The sequence below is a fragment of the Dromiciops gliroides genome, chromosome 2 (genome assembly GCF_019393635.1).
Source record: "Dromiciops gliroides isolate mDroGli1 chromosome 2, mDroGli1.pri, whole genome shotgun sequence".
Lineage (NCBI taxonomy): Eukaryota > Metazoa > Chordata > Mammalia > Microbiotheria > Microbiotheriidae > Dromiciops > Dromiciops gliroides.
In genome coordinates this window covers 80,928,776-80,947,471 of record NC_057862.1, presented here as the reverse complement: position 1 = coordinate 80,947,471, position 18,696 = coordinate 80,928,776, and the positions used below count along the sequence as shown (strand labels likewise).

General features: G+C 35.1%; 1 protein-coding gene across 7 annotated transcripts in view; it reads left to right on the top strand.

Moving 5' to 3' along the window:
• Positions 1 to 18,696, top strand: part of EXOC6 (exocyst complex component 6) — a 207,577-nt gene that overhangs the window by 92,407 nt on the left and 96,474 nt on the right. For all 7 annotated transcript variants that reach the window (XM_043986532.1, XM_043986531.1, XM_043986530.1 and 4 more), the window contains 2 exons: positions 10,021 to 10,132; positions 10,678 to 10,812. In XM_043986532.1, the coding sequence (XP_043842467.1) occupies positions 10,021 to 10,132; positions 10,678 to 10,812 (247 nt within the window). The remainder of the gene's footprint in view (positions 1 to 10,020; positions 10,133 to 10,677; positions 10,813 to 18,696) is intronic.

Sequence of the window (18,696 nt, the reverse complement as noted above, 5' to 3'; positions counted from 1 at the left end):
ATGTTCCCTCATCCCCCAAATTAAAAAAAAAACCCTCTCCTTTATAACAAATAAATATAGTCAAGCAAACAAATCCATGCTTTGACCATGACTAAAAAAATATGCCTCACTCTGTTCTTTCAGTCTGTTACCTTTCTATCGAGTTCTGGAAAGCACATTTCATTGGTTCTCTGGAATCATGATGGGTCATTTCATGGATTAAATAGAGTTCCTCAGTCTACCCAGTGCCCATGAACTAACTACTCTTCCACTCTACCTTTGCTGTCCATAGAGATGGTCATACCCTTTCTTTTGCTATCAGTCACTTAAACAGTACATTGTATTGATACACATTGGCCATGTTAAACAATATATCAGCAAAAGTATCCCCCTTGCTTGTTCACAAACATTCCTTTTCCTGACTATATTTATCATTCTGCCTTATCATATGCCTCACAACCCAGAGCTTCATTTTTCATTCTGATCACAATCTTCAGTTTTTCTACCCCTCAGCTCTTTCCCAGGCCACCATCCTTCCTCTAGCTACATTCTCTTTCCTTCTCTTTTCCTAGCTACATCTTGAGCCCTTGCAGAATCAACTCAACTTTATACCTCATACTATTCTTTAACCTCTCATCTCTGATTATAACTTGCCAAACCTCAACCCTGGATTATTCCCATAAGTGGTTTCTTTTCTTTCTATTCATATGCTTCTGAACAGAGCTGAACAAAATCACAAAATTGTGATTATTGAGGTCACTACAAATTTATCTAATCTCAACTGGGTCCTCACTATATCAGAGCAAACATTTTATTCATCCTGGATTAATTCTGTACCCCATTCTGTGCAGTGACTGTTCCAAACCTTCTAATCTCTATTCAGTTAGATTCACCTGGTGGCACAATGGATAGAGACTGGAACTGGAATCAGGAAGACCTCAGTTCAAATCTGGCCTCAGACCTTGGGCAAGTTGCAAAATGTTTGCCTTAGTTTCCTCAGCTTGAAAATGGGGATAATAGTACCGATATTGCAGGGCTATTGTGAGGATCAAATGAGATAATATTTGTAAAAAGTGCTTAGCACAGTGCCTGGCACATAGTAGGCACTATACAAATGCTTATTTTCTCTTCAAGTCTTCCATGGCCCTCCTACTTCAACCTATACTGATAGGCAAAGACTCCATCCCTCCTTAATTGATTTACTATCCCACTTGGTGCAGCAGCTATTCTAAATCTTCTCATCTCTCTCCAAGTCTCCCATGGTACCCCTTCCTCCTTTCTCTCAGCTGTCATACTTCACTGACAAGAAATAGAGGCCATTTCCCATGAATTTTTCTGTCTTCCTTTTTCTTCATTTCTGATCATTTAGATATTGTCTACAATTATTTCCTCCTTTGCTTCAGTCTCCTGTGAACAGAGAACCCTCCTTGTCAAGGCCAAGAACTCTGCATGCACCATGGTTCCTTTCTTTCCCCCCTGACTTCTCTAGTTTGCCTTCATAATCTTCCCCATTTTCTATAAATTTCATTCTGTCCAATGGCTCCTTTTTTCCTGCCCACAAGTATGTCCCTATTTCCCTTATCCTTAAAAAACTAATTTGATCTTATCATTCCTACTAGTTAACATCCTTTATCTCTCCTCTTCTTTGTGGCTAAGCTCCTTGAGAAAGCCTTTTACATGTGCTACCTCCTACATAAGGTAGCTTCTACATATGGTACCTACTTCTACCTCTTCATTCTCTTCTAAACCCTCTGCAATCAGGCTTCTGCTCTTTCCAAAGTTACCGTTGATTTCTTAATTGCCAAATTTATTGGCCATTTTTCAGTCCTTATTCTTCACCTCTTGATAGCATTTGGCATTGTTGATAATCTCCTCCTTAAAACTCTCTTCTCTCTAGGTGTTTGTAATACTATTCTTTTTTGGTTGTTCTATGAGTTCCACCACTCCTTTTCAGTCTTCTTTTCTGACTCTTCATCTATGTCCTGCTTACTAAGTGAGAGTTCCTCAAAACTCTGCTCTGAGCCTTCTTTTTTCTTTCTATGCTGTCTAATTTGATGATCTCATCAACCACCATGGCTTCAATTATTATCTCTGTGTGGAGGATTCGCAGTTCTGAATGTCTAGCTAGAGTTAATCATCACCAACTATTATTTGGACGTTTCAAACTGTAGATCCTGTGGGCATTTCAAGCCACATGTCCAAAACAGGATTCATTCTATTTCCTTGCTCCTAAATTTTCCCCTCTTTTGAACTTCCTTATTACTGTCAAGGGCAATACTCACAGTTGCCCCAGGTTATAACCTCAGAGTGATCCTCAAGCTTCTTACTCTCACCCTTTACCCTTCATCTAATCCATTGCCCAAAATTGTTATTTCTACCTTTGCAATATCTCTTGTATATGTCCTCTTCTCTTCACTCATACGACCAATAACTTTTATTTAGATCTTCATTACTGCTTATCTGGTCTTCCTGCCTCACTCCAGTCCATCTTCCACTCATCTTCAAGGTGATTTTTTCTAAAATAATCCTATGATCCTATCAACACCCCTATCCAACCCCATGTAGGTTGCCTATTAATATGTAAAAATACTAGGAAAGGAGGAAGGAGGAAGATTATGAAGAGCTTTATTTTTATATTAATTTTTTTCCCAGTCAACAAATGTCTTCTCCCCAACCCCAATTTGAGAATGAAGAAAAAAAAGCACCTTTATAGACATTTGTAGTCAAAAAAAACCAATTACCCTTATTGGCTATGTAAAAAAGAAAAATTATATTTTTCTGTATGTGTCTCTTTGTATGTATGTGTGTGTATATGCACACAAAAATATATCTTATTTTACACTCTTCAATCTTTAACCTCTTTATCAGGAGATGGGTTGCATGTCTCATCATTAGTCCTCTGGAATCCTGGTTGGTCATTTTGCTTATCAAAGTTCCCCAGTTTTTCAGAGTCTTTTGTCTTTTATAATACTGTTGTCATTATATAAATTGTTTTCCTGGTTCTGTTCACTCTCCATCAGTTCATATAGGTCTTCCTAAGTTTTTCTGAAACCAACCCCTTCATCATTTCTTACAGCACAAGAGTATTTCATCACATTTATATACCATAACTTGTTCAACTATTCCCCAATAAATGGGCACCACCTCAGATTACCATTCTTTGTCACATCTAAAAAAGCTTTAAATATTTTGTACATCTTTATTTAAAGAGTTTGCTTTGTTAAGACTAATCATTTCCTTAATTCACTTTCCCTCTCATTCCCCCTTCTACCTTCTCTCTCTCCATTCTTATTTCTTTGTCAAATGAAATATATTTCTTTGTCTGTGTGTGTTCTTCTCTCCTTTGTCTAGTTCAGATGAGAAAGAGGTGAAGTGTTAGCTGCTCCCTCCACACCTTCTTTGTTGTTCATGTGATCTTAAATTTATGCTCTCCAGTTATGTGAGATAATTTTCTATAAGTTTTTCCCTTCTCCCTGCCCCCTAAAGTTTTCTTCCCTTCCTTTTCTATTCCTTTTTTGGGGGGGGGGAGGAAGGGGGAGCAATGAGGGTTAAGTGACTTGCCCAGGATCATATAGCTTGTGTCAGGTATCTGAAGCCAGATTTGAACTCAGGTCCTCCTGAATCCAGGGTCGGTGCTTTATCCACTGTGCCATCTAGATACCTCCTTTTCTATTCTTTTAAAAAAATTATTAATACATAATAGAACTGCTCCCATGCCTTCTGTCTCATTAGACTCTGACTCATTAGATTGATGTTAATAGGATTCAGAGGAGACAAGTACCATCTCATATTTGAATATAAGCAGTTTATCCTTATTTGGAATACTTTATCATTGTTCATTTGTGTTTACCTTTTTATATTTCTTTTAAATTCTGTATCTGAACTTCAAAATTTCCTAGGCAACCTTTGATATTTTCATTAGGAATTCTTGGAAGTCCTCCATTTCATTAAAAATCCATTTTCACCTCAATGATTATACTCAGTTTTGCTCAGTAAGTTATTTTTAGTGGTATACCTATGTCCTTTGTCTTCTGGAATACTATATTTTAAGCTACTTTATACTTCTGGATGCCAAGTCACATATAATTCTATCTGTGGCTTCTCAGTACTTGAATTCTTTCTTGCTGGCTGCTTGTAGTATTTTTTCTTTGATCTGGGAGCTCTGGATTTTGGCTGTAATATTCCTGGGTATTTTCATTTTGGGGGTTTCTTTAAGGAGATGACCACTGGATTCTTTCTACTTCCACTTTGCCTTCTGGTTCTATGAGAACTGGGCAATTTTAATATTTCTTGAAATACGATATCTAGGTTCTTTTTTTTTGGCCATAGCTTTCAGGTTTCCCACTGATTATTGAATTTTTTCTCTTCAATCTGTTTCCCAAGTCACTTTTTTTTTTTGCTTTCTTACATTTTCTTCTATTTTTTCAGTCTTTTGACTTTATTTTAATATTTCTTGTTGTCTCATTGAGTAGCATTGGCTTCTATTTAGTTCATTCTAATTTTCAGGGAGTTTGTTGCTTTATCAAGGTTTTCTACCACTTGTACCAGGCTATTAATTTCTTTCAAATTCTTTCTTCTATACTTCTATTTTGTTTTACAATTTTTTTCATCTAGCACTTTCATTTAATTTATAAAAACACATTTGACTCTTTTTAAAAATTCTGCTTCATCTTTTTCAGGAATCCTAGCTGAACTTGTGCCTAAGCTATGTTTTTCTTTGAGACTTTGCTTGTAAATGTTTGAGTCATCATCTGCATTAGTGTCTCTGCTACTATAATGGCTTTTTATGGTGGGATTCTTACTTTCTTTGCTCATTCTTCCAGTCTATTTTTATGACTTTGGACTTGATGTTAGGGCCAGTTTCTGTGCACTTATGAAGGGAAGGTCTGAGGTGGCATTATTGCTGCTTTCTTGGGGTTTTGAGTGTTGTGTTATTCCAGAGTCTCAAGGATATCTTAGGCTGGGGACCCAAAAGGTTTCAATGTTCCCAAAGTGGTCTGGTCTATGTCAGAGTCTGATTGTTGCCTCCTTGGTCTGAACACTGCAAGTTCCTGACCTAGGTTTGGGTCTGAACAACTGTAGACTGCTGTGAAGCTCAGTCCCTATCAGCCAGCTCTAAAACTCTGCTGGTTCAGAGTAGCAGAACTGCATGCTTCCCTTGGTTCTGGGATTCCAGATCTACATTTTAGAAAAATCACCTTAGAAGGTGAGTAGAGGATGGATTGGAGTGGGGAAAGAAAGGCAAAGTGGCTGGTTAGAAAGCTATTGCAGTCATCTAGGTGAAAGGTTATGAAGGTTTGAACTAGAATTATGGTTGTATGAGCAGAGAGAAAGGGCTGTATATACTAAATGTTATAAAAGTAGAAATGACAAGATTTGTCATTGTATTTGGATATGTGGAATGAGTGAGAGTGAAGAGTCAAGGATGACACTGAGATTTCAATCCTGTGTGACTGGAAAGTTCGAGATAATCTCAGGAGTAATAGGGACACCAAAGAGGGGAGAGTTGTTAGGGAAAGACAATGAGTTCTGTTTTGTGTGTGTTGAGTTTGCGTTGCCTACAACATCTAATTTGGGATAGTTAAGAGGTAGTTTGGTGATGTGTAATTAGCTCAAGAGAGAGACTAGGGCTAGATAGAGAGGATATTATTGAAACCTTAGGAGCTGATAAGATCACCAAGTAAAATAGTACAGATAGCAAAGAGAATAGGACCCAAGATATGACATGAATGAAGAACCTGCAAAGGAGACTAAGTGATAAAAATGAATTAGAGGACTTTAGGACACTGTCTTTTCAACATTAAGTCTTTTATTCAAGGGAAAAGTAATTATATCTTTATATCTTTCACTTAAGTTAGGTCAAGGCACTAAAATTTTTGTTTTGCTAATATTTCTAAAAGAGGTTAGGAGTTTCTTAATATCTGTGTGGCCTTATACTTTTTGGGTCTGTTTCCTTATTTATAAAATGGGGGGTTTAACCGGAATAGTTGACTTCAGAGGTCTCAAATCTTTGACCCTATATTTTTGTAAATCAATCTGAATTTGAATGAGAATCCTCTATTCAACATCTTGTACGAGTTAGTCATTCAGCCTTCTAGTAAGGGGAAGGGAACCCTCTAACTCTGGCTCATTTCATTGAGCCTAAATCTGTGCCTTTGAAACTTCTTTCTAATGCTCTTAATTCTCCCTCAGGGGCCAAAAAGAACAAGCCTAATCCCTCTTCCAACATTCAGATACTTGAAGACAATTATCATGTCTTCCCAAAGTCTTCTCTAGGCTAGATATCCCCAGTTCTTTCAATCAATCCTCATAGGCGTGATCAAAGAAAGTGCCCTTTACCATCCTAGTGTCCGTCCTCCGCCATGCTGACTAAATGGATCTGATAAATGACAGACATTTGAGCTGTCACTCTAAACTTTGCCATCTGCAAATTTGATAAGCATATTATGTATAGCTTTATATAAATCATTGATAACATGTTAAATAACATATTCAAGGACCAAACCCTGGGGCATTTTTCTAGAAACTTTCCAAGTTGCCAGTAAAACCATTAATGACTTCCTGATTTTCAATCACCCTTGAATCCTTTTAATTGTACTATTATCTAACCCAACTCTATCACTTTCACAAGGCTAGGTTAAGAAACCTTGTTAAAAGCTTCACTAAAAGGTTGGCAAACTGTTTCTTTAGTATGCCCTTCATCTATCTAGGAAGCCCTTTCAAAAAAAGGAAATGAGATTAGTCTGCATTACTGGTTCCTGATCAAGCTATGCTGACACTTTGTGATTACTGTTTCCTTTTCTAGGTGCTCATTAACCATCCCTTTAATAATAAATTCTAGAATTAAGAGTGGTACTCAGGCTCAGCGTTCTATGGTTTACAGACTCTTGTCCCTCTTTTTTTTTTTTTGAAAGTTGGGAAAACAAATGTTTTTGTTTATCCTCAATCCTGTGGTACTCTTCTCATTCTCTATGATCTTTCAGAAATTACTGATGGCTAGCTCTGCAATAACAGCTGCTATTTCTTTCAGTATCCTGTGACAGAGTTTGTTTGGGCTTATTGACTCAAACTTAGGAAATGAAGCTAAATTATCTCTTATCTCTATTTCTCTTTGTCACACAGTCTGTATTTATATAAATAATGTGTAAATAAAGAATGATGGTTGAATACTTCCTTATAGAGATCATTGTGACTAATACTTGCCAGCTTTTAAAATACCAGATAACAGTCTACCTAATAGGGAAGGTCCTGTAATGGTTTGGAAATGGGTAGAATATACGCATTAATCTTTTCTGTGGGCTCAGAAGTAATAAAATGAGACAAATTTTACTATAATTTGGCTCTACCTTGTCACAGGAAATAGGTGGTGGGGGTCCCTAGGTATTCATTCCTCTTTAAAGAATTACACCCTCTCACACACAATTCAATTAGAATAAAATAGTTTTTTATTTAGGTGCTTAGAGAAATTGTCTGAGGGAAGTCAGGGGGAGATGGTTCAGAGACATGATTCTCTGAGATACCTTTCTCCTCAACCAGGAGGGAGGCCAAAGCCTTTACAGAGGAAGGATGGTGTGGGGATGGATGGAGTGACTATGGAAAGTTCCCTTTGGAGGTGGGGAAAGCTTGAATGAGGTGGTGGTCCTTACTTCTGGAGTTATCTCTGTCCCTTGGCACTGATCAGGCAGCAGCCATGCCTCATGGACTTATCTCTCTCCTCAAGATATGTCATCCTTTAGCTAGTAAGCCGGTTTAAACTTTAATAGTCTCAACCCCCATGTGGACCTGAACAGAATAATTTCTAAAATCTGGAATCCTGACTCTACACTGTCACTCACCCCATTCTCTTCTCTTTAAATGTAAACGACTTCTAACACTTTGTTACTTATACTGTGGAAAATTTACACAGAAGAAAAGGTTTTCAAATTATTTTTCTATCTTAAAAATGTTGTTACTTATTATTTCAGTTTACTTTTAATAGCATTTTTATTATATTCTAAAATAATTTTCTCCTAAATAAGTTTGTGTTTTCCTACTTTATTAGAGGAATATAGAGGAATTCATAGTGAAAAAATGGTATGAACAAAATAGTTATTTAGAGAATTTAAATCTTATTTCATTTGCTTATCTACATCATATGTGTTTATTTTATACACATAAACACATGTATACATTGTCATATGTGCATACATTAAACTATATTTGTATTCCAAATAATGTTTTATCAGTAATAGGTTTTTAGGAAAACTATCTTATCTCTGTTTCAAAATACTTATTCAAAGGATGTTACAGTCTATGGAGAGTAACATGGCTTCTTTAAAAAAGGGTGATATCAAAGGCTAGTCTTTAAAAAAATTGCACTAGAGTTTGCAGGTTAATTTTTAATAATATGGTTTCTAGATCATGAATAATACAAACGAAAGGCAGAAAGGTACCAAAGCTGCTTCTTTCTGGGGGAAATGACAGTTTCAGAGAGGTTACATCAGTAAATGTAGGATGTTGGTGGTTGTAATTTTCCTTTTTCTTCTTTTGCTTATGGAAGATAAAAAGGTACAGGATCCCTGAAAGCTCAGAAAACCTAGCTACAGGGGTTAAGGAAGGTGACCTAAGATATCTTCTCAGGATTAGCAAAAACTGTTTTAGATAAACCCTCCTCAGTAAAGGAAGCCACAGGTCATGGTCTTTAACTCCTAAGTGAAAATTGAGCTGAACCAGGGATTTCATCAAGTAGAAGAGAGTAGGAGGAATTGGAGGAAGACCTTTGTTCAGTTAGGGCAAATAGATTGTTTGTGGCTAAGATGGCACTAGCATATGAGGAAAGCCTTCTATGAGAACTTGATGTCAACTTGATTGCCCTAAAAGCAACACTGGAGTCTTCTACATGTCTTAGAAGTTTTGGCTTGAGATATAAATATTCAAGGTAAATTAGTTCTACAAAATCTGGAAGAAAAAGAGGGTTAGATAAAGCAGTAGCTGAGAACTGTCATGTAGTGGTGAGAGATGTCACCTAATTATTTGTCTTTCTTTAAATTTTTCTCTTATTGGGTATTTAAAAAGTACCTTTGATCACTAGTAAATATTTATGCTTAGTTGTTTTAATGAATTTTTTTTTGTTGAATAAAAAGTTTGAGTAGTAGGAACATATGCAGTTATTTTTGACCAAGGCTATAGGAATCCTAGTTACTTGGATCATGTGGCTATAAATAACCAAGACATTATAATTTTGGTTACAATTTAGCCAAGTTTCAGGGTTAGTATCTGAGAATGAATGATCTTTGGAGAACTTAGCAAATATCATATGATCAGTTTGCACTAAGCTGTCTGATGTCTAATTCAAGAAATCTATATCTATTAAAATTTATTTCCTTGATTTTCTTGGAATCTTTTTTATTGAAGAACATCATTGGAAATAAATAATTCAGTCCATTAATTGTCTAATGAAGGATTTGAACTCAGATCTTCCTGACTGAGTCCAGTGCTTAAAGCTACTACACCATGTAGCTGCCTGTCAGACATTCCTATCTTTCTTCCCTCCAGCTGTTAAAGAAATAGACCTTTTCTCTGCCCAACTACAAGTTGCCATGCACCCTTTTGTTGGTCAGTATTTTTAATCAAATGAAAAAAGAATGAATAACAGGCATAGCATATATAAATATAATATTGAATTGAAAAAGGCCCTTTTGTCAGTTAAATATAACTGTGATTTGTTTCTGTCATAAACCTGGGATTATAGTAATTTATAGGTATAAAGGAATGGTTTGGAAAACAAAGAGATGACTTGGATAAATTATGTAAATAAAACAGATATTTAAAAAACTTATTTATAAACACATTCTTTAAAAAGAATATATTTATATGTGCTATGCAATAGAGATGAATCTCACACAATGAATTATAATAATGCGCATTGGAGAAGATATTAGTTTATTTACTTCTCCCTCTGCCCAAAAAATAATTTACTTTGTTTTTTTTTTTATGTGTTAAAGTTTTCTTACTAAAACATTCTTAATATGGGGAAAGCTTTAGAATAACTTTTGTTTTTAGTTCAACAGAAATAGATGACATGCTTAGAAAATCGACAAATCTGCTGCTGACAAGAACTTTGAATAGCTGTTTACAGAACCTTATTAAAAAACCTCACATAGGTCTGACAGAGGTAGGTTTAAGAAATATGTGCAGCTTAAGGTTTCTTAGTTGGAATAGTTGTTATAAAAATTTGTTAATGTTGATCATGGTATTATAAAATTAGCTTTGTTTCAGTTTTATATATGTTAATATCAAGGTATTATGTTTTAAGCTAAAAACAAACCAAGGCCCAGTCAAAGAATATATAAAGAGAAGTAATTTACATAAAAGAAAATAGATGACAGAAGAGATCGGAATTTATACATTTGTAGTTGCCACAGATTTAGTGGCAAAATTTGGGACTTTTGCTGCTTTATAACTAGAAAAAAAACTACTTGAAAAATATCTTAAGCTTATTTTAAATTAATTGGCAGGGTTTAGATTCATCACTGTTGTATCCTTCATAGGCATTATTTGCAACAGACTTTCAAAATCAGTAGTTAATCAGTTGTATCCTGTAATGCTATAATTATGTAGTGATGGTGCAGTTGTCGGAAGCAGTAATCCTGTTTTTAAAATCAGGTGGCTTTGGGTCATGTACCCTGCATTTTACCGGAAATATTTTGTGTTTTGTAGCTAGTGCAAATCATCATAAACACAACACACCTGGAACAAGCCTGTAAATACCTTGAAGACTTTATAACTAACATAACAAATATTTCCCAAGAAACAGTTCATACTACAAGACTTTATGGACTTTCTACTTTCAAGGTATGTAAAATGTAACTTAGTTACCAAACCAAAAAAATCTTCATTATAATCACTGTAAGCATACTATTAAAAATAAAAGGCAATTTTTAGTATATGCTTAATGCCAGCAAATTCCTAAGAATTGAGAATTAAAGATAATCATTATCAACAGTGAGCAGATAAATGTAATTTCCTTTTTGGCATTTTAAACATCTTATTAAAATTGAGAAAAATGTGTGTTTTCTGCAGATGTCACATTTTGGTCACATTTTAGAGGATCATAGTAAATTCTAATATGTCTATTATTATAATTAGATTTTTATTAAATTTTTACAATTATATTAATTTTATCCAGAGTATGTATTGTTATACATATAGGAATGAATAGGTACAGACTCGAAAATTAAGATTACATAAATGAATGGTAAAGACATTCTGTATCCTTTATTGGCAATGATTTGAAATAAATAATAAATTAATTACCTTTTTATATGACATTAAAATTTTTTACTTTTGCTTGAATGGAACAGTTTGCTATCTGTATATTTACATATATATTTACTAAAAGGTGATTAAAGTCATTTTAGCAGAACAAGTTTTGTGAAATTATACTTCAGAATTAGAATTATGATAGAATAAAAACATTTTATAAGTTACAAATGTTGGTTTATGAAGTGTTTTTTTCCCCCCAGACTATAGGACAATAACATTGCCTAGTTATGGAAATCACTTTTGTATTGAGATATGCAGACTTTCAATGAGACTAATAATAAGTTTCATATTTTTTACCTATAAAACTTTGTACCTCATAGAAATTTTATATAAATAGTGCTTCTATACACACATATGCACGCATGCGCGTGCATACACACACGTGTGTGTGAATTTTTTCAAGTTCCTACTTAAGTCTCTTCTAAATGTTTTGTGTTTTTAAAAATGTATATACCTTTATACTTTGGGGATATAATTAGCTAATTAGATTTCTCCCCCCAACCTCCCCAAATTACTACAATGAGAGAAAAGAAACAACTCTGTAACAAATAAAGGGTCAGCTTCTCAAAATATGCGTGGGAACCAGAGAAATCAAATTTAGGATTTAATAGAAATTGGCTGTTAATTTAATGAATTCCCTCTGTCACCACATCTCACAATTCTAAATATCTCTTAATGTCATGCAGTGATCCTAGTACTCTTTGATTACAATGCAAGGTAGTATCTATATCACATTTCCAAATTTGATGACTAAAATTTGGCCAGACTCTGAGAGGTACCTCTTTTGAATTTCCCGCAGCATCCATTCCAGACTTTCTTTTTTTTTTTTTTCCCTTAAAGCTTCCCATATCTCCACCTCCCCCTACTTCTTCAGCTGAGGACATCATTACATCATACGTTGCTGAAAAAAATAGAGGACATTTGTCATGAACTGTCTTGTCCTCTTTTCTTCATCTCAAAACTCCTTGATGTGTGTCATCTTTCATTTTCTTCTCTTTTACTCCATCCTCACCTAAAACCCTTTTATTTATCCCAGCTAACCCGTGTAATGTGTACCCCTGACATCATCCCCTTCCATTTCTTCCAGCAGATTTACCCCCATGATCATTCCCCTTCCCATTTTATTTTCTCTCTCTCTTTATCTTCAGGTACCTTCTGTCTTTCTACAAATAAGTCTGTCTTCCCCACTCCTAAAAAAACTATCACTTGACACTATATTCTCCTCAAGCTATCATCCCCCCCACATATATGTGTGTGTGTGTGTGTGTGTGTGTGTGTGTGTATATATATATATATATATATAAAATTATTTATACACACACGCACACATCTTGTTGCTTCTTCAGGGTGGGCCAAAAGTCACAAAGGGGTTTCAAAATTTAATAACTCCTTTATTTTTTGTTTTTAATTTACATACCATAGTGTCATATACAGTATATATAGGAAATGAATCTACATTATGTGTGAAAAATCAAATGTCATAAATGGCAAAAACAAAGAAAAATAATTTTCAAAACGTTATTAAAACATCATGACTTTTGCCCTATGCTGTATTTCCTCTCCCATCACTCATTCAGACCTGGCTTCCAATCTCATCATTCAATTGAAATTGCTATTTCCAGAGTTTCCAGCAATCTCCCAATTAAAAAAAATCATTATGAATTCAATACATCAAAAAGATTCTTTCTATACACATATAAGAACACAAAGAGGGTAGACAGCAGTTTTTTAAATCATAAAAGTATTTTATTATTTTCCAGTTTCATGTAAAGATAGTTTTCAACATTTGTTTTCATAAGATTTTTAGTTCCAAATTTTTTTCCCTCCTTCCCCCCCACTCCCCAAGATGGAAGGCATTCTGATATAGGTTATGTATCTACAATCACATTAAACATTAAATTTCTGCATTGGTCATGTTGTAAAACAAGAATCAGAACAAAAGGGAAAATCTCAAAAAACAAAAGAAACAAAAAAAGTAGAAACAGTATGGTTCAGTTTGCATTCAGAATCCAAAGTTCTTTTTTTTTTTTGAATGTGGAGAACATTTTCCATCATGAGTCCTTTGGAATTGTCTTGGATCATTGTATTGCTGAGAGGAGTCTTACAGTTGATCAAAACACAATGTTGCTGTTACTATGTACAATGTTCTCCTGGTTCTGCTCAGTTCACTTAAGGCTTTTTAGGTTTTTCTGAAACCATCCTGCTCATCATTTCTTATAGCACAATAGCATTCCATTACATTCATATACCACAGCTTATTCAGCCATTCCCCAATTGATGGGCATTCACCAGAAAGAGAGCTTAGGGATACAGACCTAGTAGTGGTATCACTGGGTATGTACAGTCCCATAGCCCTTTGGGCATAGTTCCAAATTGCTCTCCAGAATGTCAACCAAATAATTTTGAACTCAAGATATCTAAGTCAGGATTCATTATCTTTCCTCAAAAGCATCCCTAAAATTCTCTTTCATACTTTTCTCTTTCTGCTGAGAGCACTACTATCCTTCTAGCTAGCCAGGTTTATAATTTGAGTCATCCTCAATTTCTTACTCTCCTCCACCCCACTTACCCAGTCAGTTTCCAAGTCTCATAAATTTTACCTTCAGAACATTTATTATATTTGTCTCCTTCTGTCTTCTCACACATTCATCATTGTAGTTCAAGCCATCCTCACTTCTGTCATGGACTAGTGCAACAACCTTCTAGTCGGTATCCTCTGTTCAAGTCTCTCTGACCTTTAATCCATTCTCCATACAGCTGCCAAAATGAAATTCTCTTATCTTTAAAATAATAAACATTTTTGGGTTCCAAATTCTATCCGTCCTTCCCTCCCTCTCCTCCCCCTCCCTGAGGTGGTAAGCCATCAGATGTAGGTTATACATGTTCAATTATGTTAAACATTACCATATTAATCATTTTGTATAAGAAAACTTAAATAAAAGAAAAAATGAAAGAAAGTGAAAAATAGCATGCTTCAGTCTGTGTTCAATCAATATCAGTTTTTTCTTTGGAGGTGGATAGTATGTTTCATCCAAAATGAAATTCTTAAAGCACAGGGCTGACTCTCTCTCTTCCTTAATAAACTCCAGTGGTTGTATATTGCCACTAGAAGCAAATGCAGACTCTCATGTTTGGCATTTAAAACTCTTAAGAATCTAGCTCTAACTGACTTTTCTAGCCTTATTATTCCCCTTCTTGTGCTCTATGGTAAATCGAAATTACCCTTCTTACTATTCCTCCCACTATCTCCTGTCTCTACCCTTCTACTTGTAGTCAGCTATGCCTGGAAGGCACTCACTCCCTCCTTACCTCTTCGTTTTGGAATCCCTAATTTTCTTGAAAACTCATCTTAGTGCCACCTCCTGTATGAAGTCTTTCCTGCTTTCTCCAGGTGCTAATGTCTCCCTTTTGTATTACCTTGTATTATTTTGTATATATTTATGTGTGTACTTAACAGCTTATTGATGATTGATTTGTAGCTTGCCCTTTTAACATTGTGCTGATGCCACTGGAGGACTTGAGTTTTTTTCTGTATATCCTTTACTCTTACCACATGATTGACCAAACCTTTTTAGTTGTACTTGTTCTTTGATGACATTCTTTTTTATTTTTTAAATAAAAGTATTTTATTATTTTCCAGTTACATGTAAGGGTAGTTTTCAACACTGGTTCTCTTGCTTAGTTCTTCATTGTCAGATATAAAGTCTTCTGTTTGGCATTTAAAACCTGACTCCCTTTCTACCTTTCAAATCTTCTTTCATTGGCTTACTTGTTCTTCAAACACGGCATTACATCTCCTGTCTCCCAGCCTCACTGTCTTCCACACTGTAATGCTTTACCCCTTTACTTTTGCCGCTTAATTTCTCTTAATTTCAAAACCCAGATCTCACTTATTCCAGGAATCCTTTCCTAGTCTGCCTAGCTGCCAGTGCCTTCCCCTCTAAGTTACCTTTTCATCTACTCTGTATTTAGCCTCTATATTCTGATTCATGTATGTTGTCTTATTCATTTAATGTAAGTTCCTTAAGGGCAAAGACTGTTTTTCTTTTATTCCCAATGCTTAGCACAGTGCCTGGCATTGTGTTTTTAAAAATTATTTGCTAGTACTGTATTTTATAAATTAATTGCCATTTCTTTTTAAAAATTTTTAAAAATTTATTTTATTTTATTTTGCTATTTCTATATTAATTGCTATTATACCCATTTTGGCAGTAAACAGTTATTATTAGTTAATATTATATATCAGTAAAGTATTGACCGTGTGTACAGGAAGAACAAGAGAAAGCATTCCAAGCCAAGGGGTTGGGTCAAGGGAGTCAAGAGAGAGACCCTCCAGTGGTCAAGGGTTTTTATCCTCTTTTAATAGAGGTGGGCCATTATACATTGATCAAAGCTAATTGGTTAGCATCATTCAATTCCATTGGTTGACATGACTTGAATGTGATCTAAATTAAAATGAACAATGACAATTAAAATGATAATAAGTGAAGAGACCTTCTCTGAAGGGCAAAAACAAAGTCCAGGATCTAGGTGTGGTTTAATCCCATCATTCCAAGAGCTAGATAAAAGAAACTGTCCCAGACAAGAGCTAAAGTCCTCAAGAACTGAACTTTCTGGAGTAGAGGGGAAGAGAGGACTGAAACTGATCTCTAGGTTCCCCCAAGAAATCCATTATTAATAATTATTTTGTCACAGAATATACTAAGTACTTAATTAGTGCTTATTGATTGATAACTTAACAGTCTGTTATATATGTCTCTATTGCCCTTTAGATAACCACTAACTTTGATTCCTCAGAGACTGATATTCTATGACTTGTAACCAGACAACATTACTGGAAAAAAGATATTGGTTAAAAATATGGGTCTTTGTTTCAGTTATAAATGTGGGATCATTAAAAGGACTGTATTGTTTCCTCAAAACAATCTAGTCCTGGGGCAGGTAGGTGGCATAGTGGATAAAGCACCTGTCTTGTATTCAGGAGGACCTGAGTTCAAATCCATCCTCAGACACTTGACACTTACTAGCTGTGTGACCCTGGGCAAGTCACTTAACCCTCATTGCCCTAAAAAACAAAAAACAAAAACCAATCTAGTTCACTCTATTCCTATTCAATTTTGGTCCGTGTATGATGTCTGTACAATTTATATGCACTGATGGACTTATGGGATATCCATTGTAAGGGGCTAAAATTTTAGCTATGATGTCTAAAATCTAATGAGTGGTCACCTTAAATTAGAAGCTTTAGCAAGAGTTTAGACTTTTAAACATTTGTTAAAGTGCATTAGAAGCTAGTGATCAGAGCAAAAGAGGCCAAGACGCCTTCATCTATCTATCTAAGAGAGCCTGCATCTCTCCTTCAGCCAAGCTGAGGTCCGAGGCTGAAAAGACTTCACTCCTCCTTCCTCCTTCCAGAAGCCTCCTGTCCAACAGGAAACAGGGCTGTCCACACACAGCTCCAAGCTAATTGGCTGGTAACTTTGATTGACAAGACTAACAGGCAGTTCTATAGATGTAAGTTCCGGATGCCAGGCAACTTCCGGACGCTAAAGTCACATGGTTTCTAAATCATATGCTTTTTCCTCATGCTGGAGCTTCCCTGCAATATCTTTCCCAGCAGGGGGTATCATTCCAATTCTCACACCATTCAGTACTATCTCCTGTTGGGGGGGGGGTGTGATTACTTAGGTCACATTTTGATAAGACTATATAATGTTTCAGGGCTCGATACAAACAATACAACTTTATCTACAAACATGAGTATGTGCTGCACCTCAACTTTCTTTACTGAGCTCCTCTTTTGTTTATGTTGATCACTATGTTGCTAATTTTTCATAACAGTGGCAAATGCCTTTGGTGAAGTTATATTTCTCTTTTTTGTATCTCAGTTGATATTAAAAATAAGAGGGTAATATAAAAGTTATTTTTATTGTTAGATATTTCAAAGAATCATGTATGATTTTGACATGTGTAGGAAACACTTTTTTGGAAGAGAGCTTTTAGGGTGGTATTTTGCTCTATGCTTTTTTTTAGTATTTTCTCTATTTTTCTCTTATTGATGTGATTGTAAATATGTGTGCTGCTGAGCATATTCTATATGCAAACCTTCATCAAGGATTTCCTTTTTGTGCATAGGTTTTTTTTTAAACTTTGTAGAGAAAGTAGGCACATGAGTGGAGCATTATTAATATTTCCTTTGTAACTTTTTCATTTTTTTATATCCTCTCTTTTTACAGGTACCTTGAAAATCAATTTACTCAATGTACTCAAACCTTTGTTGCCTCTAATATGGGTCCCCTTTTGTTTATAATTGAGTATTCTTGTTTCCTTTAGTGCTATTTTATTTCTTCAGGTAGTATAGTGGTGACAATAGAGTACAATTCATGAGTTTCATTGTCACTAATGGCCAAAAGAATTTTTAAAAAGTCTTTACAGGGCTGCTAGGTTGTGCAGTGGATAGAGCACTGGCCCTGGAGTCAGGAGGACCTGAGTTCAAATTTGATCTCAGACACTTAACACTTAATAGCTGTGTGACCCTAGGCAAGTCACTTAACCCCAATTGCCTCACCAAAAAAAAAGTCTTTGCAAATATTTCTTTTTTAAAATTAATTTGTTTGCCTGCTTTTGATTTCATCCTTAAATGCCCTTTAAGATGATTTTTTCTTAGTTGGGTTTCTTCCCAACCTTTCCTTAGTTTTTTTTTTCTTTTTTTCCTCTTTTCACTCCTTACTGTTTTATGAGGTGATACTGCTCAGTTTCCTGCCATCCTTTTCCCTAAAAATTTTTAAATGAGTATGTATTCTAACTCACTGTTGCCCTTGGCTTTCTATATCTCCATTTGGCAAAGAGATCAATTCTTTGCTAGATGAGGCAGATCATAGGCTTTTTTAGTTTCCTAAATATGGTGATACTGGTTGAGTTTCTTTAAAAAACTTAATAGTTTAGGATGATGTCACTTCTTTCATTCCTTCACCATTTTTCTTTTTTTTTTTAGTGCCAAAATATTTATTTGAACAGAAAAAGTTAAACATTATTGATAGTTTTCTTTATTTAACCCTAGTAACTCTCAAAAAGAGAAACGTAATAGCATCATTTATGCTTTTTCAGTCAATCAACTATAGTCAGCAGTCCAGGTAATCCTTAAAATATGGTAGTTCAGCGCAAGAGTACTGCGAATTCAGCAACATATGAAATATAATCTCTGTCCCTACCCCATCCCACTTTCTATTCCCCCTACCATCATTTAAGCTTCTGTACTTGCTTGAACTATTCTAATAACCATCTAATTGATCTGTACCCACTATTCCTTCCTTTCTCTAATTAGTCCTAAACATGGCTGCCAGATGATGTCATTCTTAAGTCCAACCTTCTTAGCTTGGCTGGTCCTCCTCCACTGACTCTTTTCTTCTCAGG